Source organism: Bombina bombina, unplaced genomic scaffold (assembly GCF_027579735.1).
Source record: "Bombina bombina isolate aBomBom1 unplaced genomic scaffold, aBomBom1.pri scaffold_631, whole genome shotgun sequence".
NCBI classification, from domain to species: domain Eukaryota; kingdom Metazoa; phylum Chordata; class Amphibia; order Anura; family Bombinatoridae; genus Bombina; species Bombina bombina.
In genome coordinates, this window is record NW_026512420.1 from 182499 (window position 1) to 200000 (window position 17502).

At 40.3% G+C, this 17502-nt stretch overlaps 1 protein-coding gene across 1 annotated transcript in view; it reads right to left on the reverse strand.

The window, feature by feature from the left end:
* The window catches only part of LOC128644303 (polypeptide N-acetylgalactosaminyltransferase 12-like), a 95283-nt gene that overhangs the window by 43510 nt on the left and 34271 nt on the right, over nucleotides 1–17502 (reverse strand). Inside the window, exon 2 of the mRNA XM_053696969.1 lies at nucleotides 1326–1495. Coding sequence (XP_053552944.1) covers nucleotides 1326–1495 — 170 coding nt within the window. The remainder of the gene's footprint in view (nucleotides 1–1325; nucleotides 1496–17502) is intronic.

Here is a 17502-nt window from a genome sequence, read left to right on the forward strand (position 1 = left end):
GTGAGAACAGCAATGGATCTTAGTTACAACCTGCTAAGATCATCAAAGACCACAGGCAGACTCTTCTTCTTATAACATCTTTTCTTAAATGTTTTAGACATAATACCTTTTTTCAGCTCTAGTATATTAAGTCTATCTAAGCTATTTTTTAAGTATTTAGCTTCTCCTGTCTCTGTATATAGTAGAATTTAGAGAAAAAGTACAATAAGGGGTTAATCTTGATTGTTTTTAATTGTTTGTAATGTTCCTTTAAATAGGAGTATCAGTGAAAGCTCACATTCAGCAGTGAACAAGTGTGTGTGAGACACACGAAACATGTCTGCTGGTGCTGTACTGATACCCCTTACTGTCAGTGTGTAGAGCTACGGCTCTTTTTTTCTTTTAATGTGCACACAATAAAGCTATTTTTATACATTCTACTGACCCTGCCTTGATGTTTAGATGCAGTAGGTTGCTAGCCCTGTAGCCGAAATTCGTGGGGACTTTTGTGCATATTATTACGCCCTGGACAGAGGCGTGTCGGCTGGGCTCCCTACTTCCGGATTTGATAATATCAGCTGCTGCAAACAACGGATCCTACGTCACACGCTGAAGCAACGCTACTCAAGTTGCCAGACACGCTCCCTGAAGGACTGGTAAGCGCCACACTTGCGTATCTTCTTCTCTCTTCTTCAACTTTCTGCCTGAGGCTAAAATAGTACAACCTCGGTACCATTTGAAAATAACAAACTTTTGATTGAAGATAAACTACATTAATGCACCACATCTCTCTAGCTGCTTCCCTTGTCGAGAGCTGCAAGAGAATGACTGGGAGGTGGCAGTTAGGGGAGGAGCTATATAGACAGCTCTGCTGTGGGTGATCCTCTTGCAGCTTCCTGTTGGGAAGGAGAATATCCCACAAGTAATGGATGAATCCATGGACTGGATACACCTTACAAGAGAAATAGCATCTTAAAGAATAGAAGTTTTATAAAAATAATTTGTTGTCGTAACGAAATCAACACGACTTAGCAGCCAGTTGCAGGATTACATTTTTAGAAAGAGATTGACAGATAAAAGAGAGATAGAGAACGATAGACAGACAGGCATAGAGATAAAAGATAGATAACAGACAGACATAGAGAAAGATAATGAGCAAGAGAATCAGACAGACATTTATTTTTGGAGATATACAGATAGGTAGAGAGAAAGCTAGAGAGATCAATAATCAAGAAAAACAGAAAGTCAGAAGATATAGACAGAAATATGGATCCCTTATTAGATATGCCTGTCATAGCAAATTACAATGTATCTGAAATGAAAAATACTTGAAGTCAGTTTCTTACCTTTGTCACTGTAATCATCAACAAGAATGATTTCTTCCAGAAGGATGTCCGGAGATGTTTCAAGGACACTGTGAACAGTTCTAAGTAGCGTTGACCACGCTTCATTGTAAAATGCAATGACAACAGAAGTTCTGGGCATCTTGTTATAGTCATACTTCACTGTTTTGCACCTGGAATAAGAGTTTTGATGTATAAAGCAAGGATACTTCAATAGACCATTAAATAAAAAGTCATTCTATAGCAAGGCTTACATTATATAATATATAATTCATGACTCTCCATTCATATTAAACTCTAGAAAACTCATGTAATTGTATGGAGTCTGTTTGCTAAAGACAGATTTATTTTATTTGAAAAGCAACACGAGTTGGAGCATTTTCACTCATTAAGGTTACATAATTACGGATACTCTCCAACACAGAGGTGTGCAGAGAGGAAGAAATTAATACTTTGGTAGTCAGGATGCCCCTTGGCATCCAAGACAGATCGTTAGTCAGTATATAGACCACTCAAACATAAGCTGGAATAGATAAGTTATATTTTATAAACGTTTCATACTCACATGCTACCAGTATTTTCTACAAATCCATGTGCTGGCATCTGACAGGTTAAATATAGGCCTCTAATACCAGCACAGAGAGGGTTAATAACTGATCTCAAGCATTTTAAAACTATAAATAATTTAGTTTTAAAGAGATTAAACAAGATGTTGCTTCTACACACTATGGGCCTAAAAAACACCAAAAACTAATGGGTACCAAAAAGGACCCTCTTTCACAGCAACATAAAAAAATTAACAGAACATACATATATGCATTATGCGATTGGCTGATGGCTGTCACATGATGAAGTAGGAAGGAAAAGTGAACTAACTTTGAATTTAAAATGAGTAATAAATCTTTTTCTGGCAAAATTCCAAACTAAGTGCTTTTGCGTTGTCTTTTTATTATATCGTGCTATCTGAATTTTGCACAGTAGATGTCAGTACTAACCTAGTTTTCAGCATTTCACATCTGATATCCAATTTGTGTACATCTCTGTAATTTAGCCATTGTAATTTTTGCATTACATCTTTGTTATATCTTTAATGTGAACATATGCTGTTTCATATCTATTCAGCATTATACAATATTAATACAGAATCTAACTAAATGATTTCCAGTATTTAACAGTCTAATGATCCTGTTCAGTTGTTTTTACTTTAAAAGGGATAGAAAAGTCAGAAATGAAATGTGCAATTTTAGTAGCAATGCTTCTAGTAAATTAGATAGAACTGGTTCTCAGTGGCATACGCATATATGCTGTGAGGGCCTGTACAACAGTATTCAAGTTTAAAAAGCAGGTGATGATTTGCATCTTTTCTGTGAAGAAGCCATTGCTGACTCTCTGATGAGCTGCTTAATACTGGTGTATGGGCACGCACAGCATATGTGCGTATGCAGCTGAAAAACAGTAATAACATTTATTAGAAGGATTTTTGCTAACAGAAATATAATGCAAAAAACAAAATTATGCTTACCTGATAATTTCATTAACTTCCGTGGGAAAGAGTCCACAGCCGCATTCATTACTTGTGTTAAATAAGAACCTGGCCACCAGGAAGAGGCAAAGACACACCAGCCAAAGGCTTAAATACTCCTCCCACTTCCCCTATCCCCCAGTCATTTTGCAGAGAAACAAGGAACAGTGGAAGAAATATCAAGGTGAAAGGGTACCAGAAGATAAAAAACAACAACACCTCAAAAACGGGCGAGGGGGGGGGGGGTCTGTGGACTCTTTCCCACGGAAGAAAATGAAATTATGATCAGGTAAGCATAATATATGTTTTTTTAATGGGAGAGAGTCCACAGCCGCATTCATTACTTGTGGGAAAACCCAAGACGGGAGCCAAAGAGGACACTGAATGCCAAGACGGGAGAGTAAGAGGCGGTCCAACGAAGGCACCAACCTAAAACATTTCCCGGTAGAAAAAAAGTCCAGTTTCTTCCGAAAACAGGGAACAAAATCAATGAAAAAAAGAAAAACGGCCCCATAGACACAAAGCTACCTGCAGTCCAAAGGCCTGGCTAGATACCACGAGCAGACGCAACCGAGATCACCGACCTCGAAGACACCATCTCTCAGGGGCAAAACCCAGCCACACCCCCTTAGACCAACTAGGGGGCCCCGACTAACATTCCCAGAGGAAATAACGAGTCAGGACAGAAAAAAACAAAAACAGGTCTCACAGGAGACCACCAAGATCCGCTCAATAGGCTCAAAAAAGCTTAGACACATGTCCAAAGAAAAGTAGCATCACAGGAAAAAGAAGTGAAGGACCGGAAGAGAAACAAACTCAAAACCCAGTAGACGCAGAGACAACTAAACAGCTGCGGCAAGCGGCAACCACAGAAGACGAGGCCGAAAAGGGGAAAATCCCCTACCCCAGCTAACCAGCTGAAGACCAAGTCTAACGCCCCAGACCACAAGAGACTGAGGGTGCCCTGGAAACAAAAGAAAAATATTCTGCAGCCAGAAAATATTCAAGAGAGAGGACCTAGCCAGTGGTGCGAGAAGAGGAGATGCAGCACCCACCAGGAAAGAAAACTCTTGACCTAGCGCGCCAGACAGGCACTAGACCACCACAAACTGCAGAGCAGCTGAAACAGCATCCCTGAATCAATCTTCCCAACGACAGAGGAATCCCAAAGATCCAATCCCCACAGAGGGTGCAGAGAACACCTCCTCCGGGACCCCAAGCGGCCTAAAAGGCGAGGGGAGGAGCAGGAAGCCCACTAAAATCGCACACGCGCAGGATACAAAGATGTTCAGGGAACGGAATCTCACCCCCCACCGCAAAAAAAAAAAAAAAGGAGGGAGGTAGTAACAATCCACGCTTTGGGAAAATCACGACCAGAACCCGGGGAATCCTCCCAGAAAAAGGAGGACAAGAACCCCAAGGACAAGTATCACTTTATTGCAATTTGTAATGCAGTGAAGGGAAAATCAGCTGCAGCTTGAGACAAACTCCCAACCCTCTGGTTGCTAGGTCGCCAAGATATCTGCCGGACCACTAGAGATGGCTGTCCACAAGGCAGCACTATCCTCAACAAACGAGGAGCAACGTGTCCAACCACTCCCATAGAAAAAACACAAGTCCGCCAGAGGAAGACGCAAAACAGGGAGCATGTGTCCAAGACACAAAATAATAACCAAGACAGGCCTACCATCCCGAGCCCAAACAAAAGGCACAAAACCTCCAAGAGACAACCTCTCGAAGCCCCCCAACACAGGTAGCAAGGCAAAACAACATGCCAAAAACCACCTGCCGTGAGGAAAGTCTGCAGAATACAGAGACAGACCAGAAAAAAGGTCACAACATGGGTAAATCCATGTCCTAGAAGAGAAGGGAAACAGAGCAAAAGAACCCTTTAGAAAAAAAAGGTCCGGAGCCCAACCTTCTCATAACATGGGTGACCAACCGGAAAAAAGTCCAGACTCCCCAAAGGAGAGACACAATGAACCCCATCCGGACCCAACCCCTAACCCCCAAGGGGAAAACAGGGACAAGAATAAAATAGCCACATCAACACTGCCCAAATCCTGAATGTCCCTCCCCAGACTGAGACTGGAAGGCGCCGAGTCCTTACCAGATCAACAAAACCTGGCAGACAATCTCAACTAGGAGAAAAGGACCTCGAACCGAGGAACTTCAGAAGGACACAGGAAAAACACCACCAAAACAATGCAGAACAATTCCAATGAAAAAACCTCGGACCGCAGCCACGAGACCCAGAAGAGACAGAGCTCACACGCCCAGGATCCCATGGGAGCAAAAGGCTCCCAGAGTCACAGGTAGGAGGAACTAGCCACCCCCGCATGGCAAGCCCTAGGCTAGCCATCCGACGGCACCGGCCATCGAAGCACCCTGACTGAGTCCCGCAAAAAAAAAAACCTGGGAACAAAAACCAGTCTAAGAGAACCTAGAAGTCACCAGCGGAACCACCCACGGCAGCTCCAAATCCATAACTGCACACAGCGGAAAGGTCGTACCTCTCGCAAGGGGAAGCGAAGCAACACAGCGGAAAAACCACCGACCCAGTCACCAGAAACAGACTGACCCGGGCCAGAAAATAGCAGGTAGCGAAATGAAATTCATCAATGCCAAGTGCGAAAGGAGCTGTTAATACGAGTTGGGATGGTGTCGCAGGGGAAGCTCCCACCGCATCTCCGGACTCTAACTTTCACCCAGGCCCTCCAGGAGAGACTGACAGGACTACTTAAAACTCCAGTCCCATGTTGAAGGGTAGCACCCTCCATAAGAGACATATGTAAAAAATAAAGTACAATAATTTAAAGTAAAAACTTCTAATACTTCTCTGTCAACGTCCTGGGACGAAAGGTAAAGAATAACTGGGGGATGGGGAAGTGGGAGGAGTATTTAAGCCATTCGCTGTGGTGTCTTTGCCTCCTCCTGGTGGCCAGGTTTTTATTTCCCCAAGTAATGAATGCGGCTGTGGACTCTTTCCCATTAGGAAGAAAATGCTTACATGTAACATTAAAATGCACATTTGACCTATCCCTTTAAGTTTGCAGGACTTTTTAATGTTAGACCCTCGTTTTCAAGTGCTTGTTGTGGCCACCTTCAATGACTGGGATTGCTGGGTGAAAAATAGATTAATTTTGGAATTTAAAAAGAAATATAAAAAAAAAAAAAGAGAGAAAAAAAAGATTTTGGAATTTAAAAATGTACATTACTGCTTAACATTAAAAAAAGATTATCCAAACATACAGCGAAACTGATTCACCAATCTTCATGAAACATAGCATGTAGCTAGATTTGATAGCGGGTGCACCACCTGCCTGATTTTAATGAGCATCCAGCTGAAATTTGAATGAGCTAATATTAAAAATGTTAATTTTAAACAATATTCCAATTTACTTCTATCATCTAATTTGTTTTATTCTTTAGCTATCACATAAGGCATCTATGTGCAGCCACCAATCAGCAGCTAGATATGCTTTTTCAGCAAATGATATCAAGAGAATGAAGCAAATTAGATAATATAAGTAAATTAGAAAGTTGTTTAAAATTGCATGTTCTTTCTAAATCATGAAAGAAAAAAAATGTGGGTTTCATGTCCCTTTAAAGTGCCATTACAGTTGAAAAATTATATGCTCTATTTTGTAAGAGTCGTTTTAGCACTAGCAACCCCGTAATGTGTTTAACTCCTGCAAAGGGACGGTAAAGTCATTATTAAACTTTCAAGATTCAGATAGAGAATGTCATTTTAAAACAATTTAAATTCCCTTCTATTATCAAATTTACTTTGTTCTCTTGATATCCTTTTTTTAAAAAAAAACAAACAAACAAACATATGTACATATCCTCAATAGCAGCAATGCACTACTGGGAGCTCGCTGGTGACTGGTAGATACATACCTCTTGTCATTGGCTCACTAGATGTGGTCAGCTAGCTCCCAGTTGTGCATTGCTGCTTTGGAGACAACTTTAAACTATGTTTTTAATTCCTTTTGCAGTAGTTAAAACAATAAAGAAATAATAAAATATGCTAACATTTTTTAGCATTTTCTTTTTGCATTTTTATGTCCCTTAAAAGTACAGGAACCACAGAAAACTGCTGGTCCAAAGCAGAAACTGATGCTGAACCAATCAGCAGAGGTAGTTGCATGACTCAGCTGTGTGACTACCGCTGCTAATTGGTTCAGCAGCAGGTTCTGTACTGCACCAGCAGCGCTCTGCAGCTCCTTAACATAGCATTGCAGGGTCGCTAGTGCTAAAATGACATGCTCTAATTAATTAAAGCATGCATTTGTTTCCCACTAGAATGACCCTTTAAACAGAAGGTGAGTGAAACATGAAAGGGGGATTAAAAACTGTCCAGAGCTCTAAACAAATGGTAGATTATCTGTAGCAAGACTGTAGATACAAAATGTAATGGCAAAGGGTTAAGCAAACCAAGGTAATGAGATATAGGTAACCAAATACAGAAACATTGGAATCATGAGCAGATGGTGTGTTTGTTCAGCTCATCTATACTGATTGAAATTAAAGGATAGTTATAAGTAAGTATGGGCACACGGGGGTGCTAAGAGAGTTTAGATTCTGTATTACTGTGTGAGTTATGGTTGCTGTTCATTTTAAAGATATAAACAACTCTGTATAGTATTTAAAGGGACATTAAAGGAATAGCCTAGTCAAAATTAAACTATCATGATTCAGATGGAGCATGCAATTTTAAGCAACTTTCTAATTTTCTCCTATTATCATTTCTTCGTTCTCTTGCTATCTTTATTTAAAAAAGCAAGAATGTAAGCATAGGAGCCGGACCATTTTTGTTTCAGCACCTGGGTAGCACTTTCTGATTGGTAGCGCTTGCTGATTGGGTGCTACATTTAGACACCAAAGTCCTGAACCAAAAATGAGCTGGCTCCTAAGCTTACATTCAAATAAAGATAGCAAGAGAACAAATAAAAATGAAGAGGAGTAAATTAGAAAATTACTTTAAACTGCAGCGTATCATGTCCGCCAGACAATAATAAATTGGCCCCTATATGTCTCTTTACTGACTGTTACAAAAGATATAAGGGACTTATGATGGACATATAATGAGAAATCTAGTAAGGCCAGTAGAATGTTTGGCTGTATAGGTAGAGGTATTTGCAGCAGGAATAGTAATGTTCATGTGTCACAGATCACTAGTTAGACCTCATCTTGAGTATTGTGTGCTGTTCTGGAGGAAATCTCTCCAGAAGGATATAAATAAATTGGAATCTATTCAAATGAGGTCACTAAAATGGTACATGGTCTAAAAAAATAAAAAAACTTACAGAAAGGCTCAAAAGACCTAAATATGTATAGCTTAGATGTAACCCTCTCTGCTCCAGTGAGATTATCTAAGTCTCATCTTGAAACAATTTTATAAAGGCAAATTTTAGCTTGTGAGCGGTTTATCAAGCTATGCAGGGTTCTGGGTGTGGAGAAGAGACACTTGCATTGCAAAATAATAAAGCTAAAAAAAGATTTTGCAAGATTTCTCTACATGTCAGCGACTTTCCGATTATCAGGTTCCTAGTATTTTACAATTATAGAGTTAACAATAGACTTTAATCAACTTTTGGAATAAATATCATAGAATATCTTCTGTTTAAAGGGACAGTCAACACCAGAATTTTTGTTGTTTAAAAAGAAAGATAATCCCTTTATTACCCATTCCCCAGTTTTGCACAACCAACACAGTTATATTAATATACTTTTTACCTCTGTAATTATCTTGTATCTGCCCCCTTATTTCAGTTCTTTTGACAGACATGCAGTTTAGCCAATCAGTGCTCAGTCCTAGGTCACTTTACGTGCATTAGCTCAATGTTAACTATATGAAACATGTGAACTAATGCCCTCTAGTGGTCAAAATGTATTCATATTAGAGGCAGTCTTCAAGGTCTAAGAAATTAGCATATGAACCTCCTAGTTTTAGTTTTCAACTAAGAATACCAAGAAAACAAAGCAAATTTGGTGATAAAAGTAAATTGGGAAGTTGTTTAAAATTGCATGCCCTATTTAAATCATGAAAGTTTTTTTGGACTTGACTGTCCCTTTAATTTACAGGGACATTAAACACTAATATGATATATCCAAAGCAATGATTAGCCTTTACTGTCTATAAAGTAATGGGAACTGCAATGTTGTAACCTAGGTTACAGCAGGGCCAGTTATAAATGTGCTACTAGACTAACAATCTCACAGGCTGACATGTATAGTAACTCTGAATCTGTGCATCAGTGATATATCACCAAACATGCTTGCACACTCAGAAACGGGCCAAGATACGGATTATCCCTGAGCTGTACAGACAAATGCATCAACAGGTCACATGACATGCATCCAATTATACGTTTTTGAAAAGGTTTAAAAAGCAAACTAAATATTAGAACAGTTTTTATTTAGATAAAATATTCTTTATTAAACCACAAACCTCCTCCATATACATCTGATACATTACATGTGACATACAATGAGAAAGACAAAAGAAACAGCATAAGATTCATAAAAAAGAATATAAGGAGCTTTCAGCAGCAGAGTAGCTAGTACCTTACTCATAGTGGTATTCTAAGGATCTCGTAGTACTCGCCTAGGGACCATTCCTTGAGCAGGTTTGCCATTGAAACTTTCTAACTTTGGCCTTAATCATTTATTCATAAAATATCAACAGTCAATCTAATCTACTACCTTTGCTGCAGTCTATCTCAAAGCATATGGAGGTTTCTCTCATTTTCATATTTTTCCCTCAATTACTTCTTTTATATGTCCTTGGCTATTGCAGTTCATATTGGAAGTATATAATCTTGGGGGTAATATTCTTATAATTTCAGTAATATCATTTATCTAAATAGAACAAATAAACACAATTCAATAACTCCTGTATTACAACAAATCAAACTAATGGAGTCACGGGTGCCCCCCAACCTAGTACCTATTTATATGGCTATTAGTAGCTCTCTCATCAATTTTCCTTTTGTTGGGTAGTCTCCTATGTCAAATCAGCACCAGTCTGCCTCCAAGAAATTCTCGCCTTTCTCCTCTACCCTGTCCCCTCACCTTCCCTGATTATCCAGTAAAACCAGATCTTCTGGAATGTAGGCCCTGTGTCTTGAATAAATGCTGCTGTCTCGTACATCGAATAAACCATCTGTATTCTGTTGAGGACCTCTGCCCATGTTGGCGCCTCGTTTTTCCAATATTTAGCTATAGCTATTCTTGTGGTGGTACATAGGATTCGAATGAAAGTGTTTATATGTGGGTTTAGTCTCGGAAGTGTCTCATGCAACAGCGCCTGAGCTGGTGTAAGAGAGATCCTTTCGCTTAACAGGGTGCTGAGCATTAAAGACAATTTCTTCCAAATGTTTTGGACTCTAGGGCAATCCCACCACATGTGAAGATATGATCCCCTAACTTTACATCCCCTATAACAGTATCTAGAGTTTCCTAATGTCATATGAGATGTTTTCATTGGTGTTAAGTACCATCTAAAGGTTGTCTTCAGTACATTCTCTCTGAGGTCTGCACTAATGAGGCCCTTACTAGCGTAATGAAATATATCATTCCAGTCGTCAATCGTATGCTAGATATTGCTTTCTTGGGTCTGTTGATTGCTAAACATAAATTTTCGAGAGTCGTTCTTTGACTGTGTATTGTGGCCCTACCGATATATGTTTGTATAGCTGATGTGATCTGCAAGTAGAGGAACCAGTGTATCTGAATAGGTTCTAGCTTCTGTCTAAGCTGTGTGAAGGTCAGTAATTTACCTTGTGAATATATATCTGCCACCCTGTATAAGCCTTTATTTTCCCATTTTTTGATATGGTATATAAACTCTTCATTTATCAAGTATTTTAGTGGTATTATCAGGGTTTGTCTGGGCATCAGTTTCCCTATCCGCTGTATCTTGGTCCATTGTTGTTTGGCCAATTTTGTGGATTTATTATGATAGATCTCTGGGTCCTTATTCTTTATGTTACCCCAGAGGATATCCTCGGGTCCCTCCATTGCCCCCATAGCAGCCTCCAAGGCAGGCCAGAGAACATCTTTTTGTCTTCTCCCGAGTATTGAGTTTTGCGCTAGTCTAGCTGCTGTATAATAATCATGCAAATTAGGAGCTCCCACCCCCCCCAGTTGTCTATGTCTTGTCAGGATTTGGTGTGGGATCCTCGGGTGTTTATTATCCCTCAGAAATCTGTGTATGTCTTTTTGGAGATTCTCTAAGTCTGAACTGATAACTTTAATTGGGAGGACCCTGAACAGATAGAGGATTCTGGGTAGGATCGTCATCTTGACAGCAGACAGCCTTCCATACCAGGAGAATCCCATTTTCCTCCACCTTCCTATGTCTGACCTAATTGCTTTGTAAAGGGGAAAATAATTTGTGGCATACAATTTAGAAGAGTGAGTAGTCAGCTTTATCCCCAGGTATTTGAGCCCGTCTAATACCCATTTGAAGTCAAAATTTGATTCAATTGCCTTCATGGTATGTTTGGGTAACGATAGGGGGAGTGCTTCGCACTTGTCTGCGTTAATTTTATACCCCGATATCTGGGAGAATAATTGTATGGCGTGATATACGTGTGGCAACGAGATGAGTGGTTTCGTAATGGTGAGCAACACATCGTCTGCGAATAAGGTAATTTTATGATGTATCTTCCCTACTTCCAGTCCCCAGATATCAGGACAATTGCGTATATATGCAGCTAAGGGTTCTATGCATAGCGCAAAGATTAAGGGTGATAAAGGGCATCCCTGTCGTGTACCATTAAGTATATGTATAGTCTCAGACTGGTGTCCGATTGCTCTGACCTGAGCCGTGGGTGTCGAGTATAGTCCCTCCATAGCTTTCATAAACCGTCCCTCAAAACCCATTAGTGACAGCACTCTCAACATATATTTCCAGTCGACTCGGTCGAATGCCTTCTCCGCATCCAAAGATAGGATCAGAGAAGGCATCCCCCTGTCCCGAAGAAAGTCAATAACCGACACCATTCTACGTATATTGTCGGGGGCCTCCCTGTCCTTGATAAATCCAACTTGATCAGGGTGTATGATTGAGGGCAGGATGTGTTTCAGTCTATTAGCTAGTATTTTAGTAACTATCTTAAGGTCCTGGTTGATAAGGGAAATCGGTCTATAATTAGCGCAAAAATGGGGGTCCTTTCCCTGTTTTGGGATCACCACTATCCTAGCCTGAAGCAGTTCTATAGGTATTTCTCCCCCTTCCATAATGTGGTTGGCAAATACCACCAAGTGAGGCAGTAGTATATCTCTAAAAGCTTTATAATATTCCCCTGGGAATCCATCTGGACCTGGGGCTTTGCTAGGTTTAAGATCTTTAATGGCAGCTCGTACCTCCTCAGGTGTAATTTTAGCGTTCAGGGCCTCCCTATCTTCCTCAGAAATTGGTTTCAGGTCTGCTTTATGTAAAAAAGAATCAAATACTTTTTCCGTCAAAGGGCAGTGTTGCACTTTAGTCCCATCATACAAGTCGCTATAAAAGTGAGCAAATGTGTCAACAATTTCCTGTGGGTGGGATGTCATGCGTCCCTTCGAGTTTTGTATGTTCGGTATTGATAAGGCCTGATAATTGTCTCTGATTTTTTTCGCTAGATATCTATCAGGTTTATTTGAGAAGATAAAGTAGTTTGTTTTCAGTCTGTGTGCCGCTTTGACGGATTGTTCATTTAGTATGGTTTGTAGCTTATTTTTAGTGTTCTGCAATTGCGTCAATGTGGCTTGGGATTTAGTTATTCTATGTGCCCTCTCTAATGAAGTAATCTCCGAGTATAATTGTTTCAGGAGTAGGGTGTGCTGTCTCCTGGCTGCTGTCTTTTCTTTAATTAATATACCTCTAATCACTGCTTTATGTGCCACCCATGGTATGATAGGGTTACTCGTGGTATCTACATTAATCTGCCAATATTCCTCTAGATCCTTAAGAATTTTATCTTTTACGAGCGGATTTTTAATACAAGACGGATCATAAGTCCATGATTTTGTTCTCTTTGGGTCCAGTAGGTCCCCTAGACATAGTTTAGTAATTGAATGGTCTGACCATACACACGGAAGAATTTCTATATGTTGTAATATCGGTTGCAGTATCTGACTCGTATACACATAATCTATCTTCGAGTAACTGTTGTGTGCCGATGAGTAGAATGTGGTGTCTCTAGCATCCCCATTAAGTACTTGCCAAGTGTCCTGCAGCGTATGCTGCTCGAGCATCCCCCCTATGTTCTTAGCTACCCCTTTCTGTCTATTCTTCTTTTTAGATTGCAGGTTAGCTGTGTGTTTCATCAGTGATTGTATATCTATGTTAAAGTCTCCTGCTAAGACTATACGTGTCCTAGACCAGTCAGTTAGTAGATGAGATATATTTTGAAAATATTTGTCTTGTTGTTCATTTGGGGCGTACACATTGCAGAAGACTATGTCTGTTCCCCCCACTTGACCTGACACCAGGAGGTATCTGCCATCTCTGTCTGCTATAGTTTCTTTGTGTGTGAAAGGTATAGAGGAATGAATAAGAATAGAGACTCCCCTTTTTTTAGAATCTATCGTAGAGTGGAATTGTTGTGGAAAGTCTCTAGCCCAGTATTTGGGAATGGTGGAGTGTAGGAAATGTGTTTCCTGGAGGAAAATTACAGTAGCTTTCAGTCGTCTATAAGTAGTCAGTGCAGTCCTTCTTTTTATGTCGGTGTTAAGACCTCTCGCATTATGCGAGAGCAGTGTTATTCTAGCTAATGACATTCTTAAGCATATAATTGTACACTACTCTTTTCTTACCAGTAGTTGAGTATTCTAGGGGTACCTTGTTCTCCCTCTGATGAGACCTCTCCCAACCTCTTAGCGATTCACCTATAATTGATGAGCTCTGCGTACATGTGGGGCATCCCGTGACTCCAAAGAACAAAAACATAAACATTAATATAACCAAAAACATATTATAATATAACATTGTGCTGGTCATCTTCTGCCAACACCACCACAGTGTGTATTTTGTACATGGTCACAACAAAAACCACAATATGAAACATCTTATAAGCGTTAATGAACATACAACAGTCTCTTAGGCCTAGTGTCCTCTCAACCCCTCTCTTTGTCATGGGGTTAATGATCGTTGCCTATGCCTTATAAATTTACAGCAGGAAAGTAAAAATCTTTCAAGTGGGTGCTGTCCTCACTATATCTAATTTTCAAGTCTTAGTTTTCTTTTTAGTAACTTTTTTCCATCTCGGTCTCTGAGGTTTTGCCTGAGAGTGAGAGAGTTCCAGAGAGCTTGTTGTTGCTTCCCCTTCTGTAATTTCTGGTGGGTCCAGCTCCAAAAATTTGCAAATATCAGGTATTTCCGCTGTGGTCTTGATCGTGGCAGTTCTGCCATTTCTCACTACATGTAAAGCAAAGGGGAAACCCCATCTGTATGGAATGTGGTGTTTCCTGAGGAGGAGGGTGAGTGGTCGGAGGGTGTATCTTCTTTGTAGGGTCTTGATGCATAGATCTTGAAAAAACTGAATAACATTGCCTTGGAATTTAAACGTGGGGTTGTGTCTTGCAGCTGACAATATTTTTTCTCTATCAGGGTATCTCAGGAGCTTAAGTATAACATCTCTCGGGGGTTGATCTGGTTTGGGCTTAGCCCTAAGGGCCCTATGGGCTCTTTCTATTTGAACTTCAGAGTCAACTGATGCTCCCAGTATTGCCCTAAATAGTTGCTGGAGATAGTCGTGCAGGTCTTCTGTTCCAATTGTCTCAGGGACCCCTTTGAGGCGGATATTGGATCTTCTGCTCCTATTTTCGATGTCCTCAATTTTCTCTTCCAGCTCCATTATCATTTGTTGTTGGCTTGTTAATGTTTGGGATGCTTCAGCTACTTCTTCACTCATTTCATCAGTTGCTGTTTCCAATGAGTCCACCCGAGTGCCCAGTTCAGAGATTTCAGTTTTGATATCAGTAAGACTGTTGGTGATCGTCTCTTGAAAGTTATCCATCTTTTCCCAGAGTTTATCGAAATTGGTCGCAATATCCTGTTTGGATACCAGGGCATTTAGATCTGCCCTGGTCACAGGAGTCATGTCTTCAGGTTCTCCCTCATTTTCAGATTCAGGATCCTCCTCCACTTCATTTAAAAGAAGATCTTTAACTTTATGGACTCTGGGCGTTTTGAAAAATGTCTCCATAGATGTGCTCTTCATCCCTTTATCTGTCTTGTTCCCTTTCCTGGTTGACATACTGAATATCTCTCTCGGTCTCGTCCCTACCTGGGTCAGGCAGACAGTCTAGATAATCTTACAGAGTCAGAAGATATCAAGAGCCAAGGTCCTTTGACTCAATTTGATGTACTAAAGGTTTTGATTCTGGGACTGCTCTCCAAAGCCCTCCCCCTCTACATAAGTAGGGGCGTTATTCCATATATTAATAATGCTGCCTCACTTTCTTCATCCTATGTGCTCAGGCAGTGTACTTATGTAATGCTATAAGGGAAGAATAGTGTAAGGTGAGAGGAGCACTGTTTCATATATATTTGTGGTAATTTATCTTGAGCAGTGTGAGATTGTTGGACCACTTCAAAAACACATCTTTACATCTTTAACTCATTACATCTCCCAGTGGCCTTTTTCTATGTAGATGGGTCACAATGCATTCCACCATCCCGCAGATTGGTAGTTAAGTAATTTCACCAGCCTCTATACCCCAGGGCAGTTGTCCCCACTGGACGAAGACGGGCAGGGGTAATGGGGTATGACCTACTGACACAGCGTTCAGCAGGAAATGAAGGGGATAGAGGCCAGCAATGCACAATTGTATTCAGTGGTGTTCGGTATCATGTGCTAACAGATTTTATAATGGTAATGCTTCACCTCTCTGTCTTTATATTTACTGCAATTCTTATTGCCGGCAGCAGTTCTGTACAATTATGTCTCTTTACTTCAGATCCACCTCACTAAGCTCCTCTAACAGCCCTGTTATGGATACTGTTTGTGTTCCTTCAGTTCCCTTAGCTGGCAAAGCTATGATTAGATTTAGAATGTATAGTGACTAAAGTAACAGCGTCCAGCTGGGTCACAAAAGAGTCTCTTTGAGTGTAAGCACCTAGGGTGATTTATTGTAGAACACTGTGAGGCCCATCTAAAGTATTTTGTCTGTAACGCCCCATGGGCTACAAGCAGCAGGGGAAACTTAATCAGCACTTTTAGATTGGTTTAGAAATGGAGTAGCGCTATATCCAGATACGTGTAAGCTGTTGTGGTTAGTTGAACAAAATTAGAGCCAAAAGGTGCCTTACAGCTGACAGGGACCAAATAAAAGAAAATACACCAGGCTGGTTGTAGAATTGGGTTTTAGTTAAAGTTTGTGAGATTTATTTTCTTAACTTGATGATAGATGTGGAGCTTGCATAGTATGATTGCTTTGCACTAATAATGTCACCCAGCTCTGTTAATAGATAGTTGGTGCGTGATTTCAGCTAGACAGTCTTGTTATTATGAAGAATGTCCCACGTGGGAACAGCGCAGCACAAGTTTATGAGACTGACAGAAGAGGCACAAAAAGCATCCAAGATATAGGTTATTGATATTGTGCTAGCTTAAATCAGTAAATGTCCACGTTGAAAGATCACTGTCATCATTAAACCAGGGTCTGTATGAAAAATTTGAATGTCTGTGCTTGTATAGATTGTACGTTGCCGTGTGTGACTAGGAGTGAGAAACCAAGATGGCGCTTTCGCGCCACTGCCCAGGGAGCAAGAAACAGTTCTATCGCTTCAGGTTTGTAGCACTGTGCCCCTAGCTTAATCCTACTATGGGTGTGTGGAGGACTAGGTGCAGTGTGTTGGACCTTAGCCAGTGTCCGACTGGTGCTTACTTACAGCCACCTCTTAATTTGCGATCCTGGAGGACATGTAGTATTGCTGCCACGGAAGCAGCCCTTCTCCTTGAAGTGTCGAACAGTTTTTATTTAAAGGGCCACTGTAAGTAAATATTTTCTATGCCTGTTACTAACTAACTACCCCAAATACGCTTTTTATCAATAGCATTTCATTAACATATCTCTACCGTATATCAGAAATCTTGTCTGCAAATTTAATTGTTTTCCAAACCCACTCCGTGGGTATCCTTTGCTCTGTACCAATCCGTTTACAATACCTAGGTTTCAAAATGGCGCTTTAAACACAAAGTTATTGGTTTAAGTATTTTGAACACTCAGTGCTGAAAATAGTGGGCAGGATAACGTGACATCATCGGCGAATAAAAGATATAACTTTTAGAACGTTATGAAACTTCGTTTTGGAGAAAATATAGGTCAGTAGGTTTTAATTAATGTTTATTAACTTTAATATGTTAGTTGTTTAGCTTAAAAATTATAACAGAAAGTAATCCTTTAAGAAAGTACATTCTAAATTGTTATCAGTGCTCACTATGTTCTTAATAGTAGGTCCTAGTGTTGCACCGGAGTTTCCTACACCTGTAGGGTTACTAGCTGTGATCCATAAAAATACCGGACAGCCTACAGGTGACTGAGCATAGTAGTAACTGGGAACACACAATGTCCCCTCAAAAGCTCTACTTTAGGCCCACGTTTGATCCCACCATGTATATTTTCACAACTGAGCAGTTATTGTTCCCCTTGGTTGCC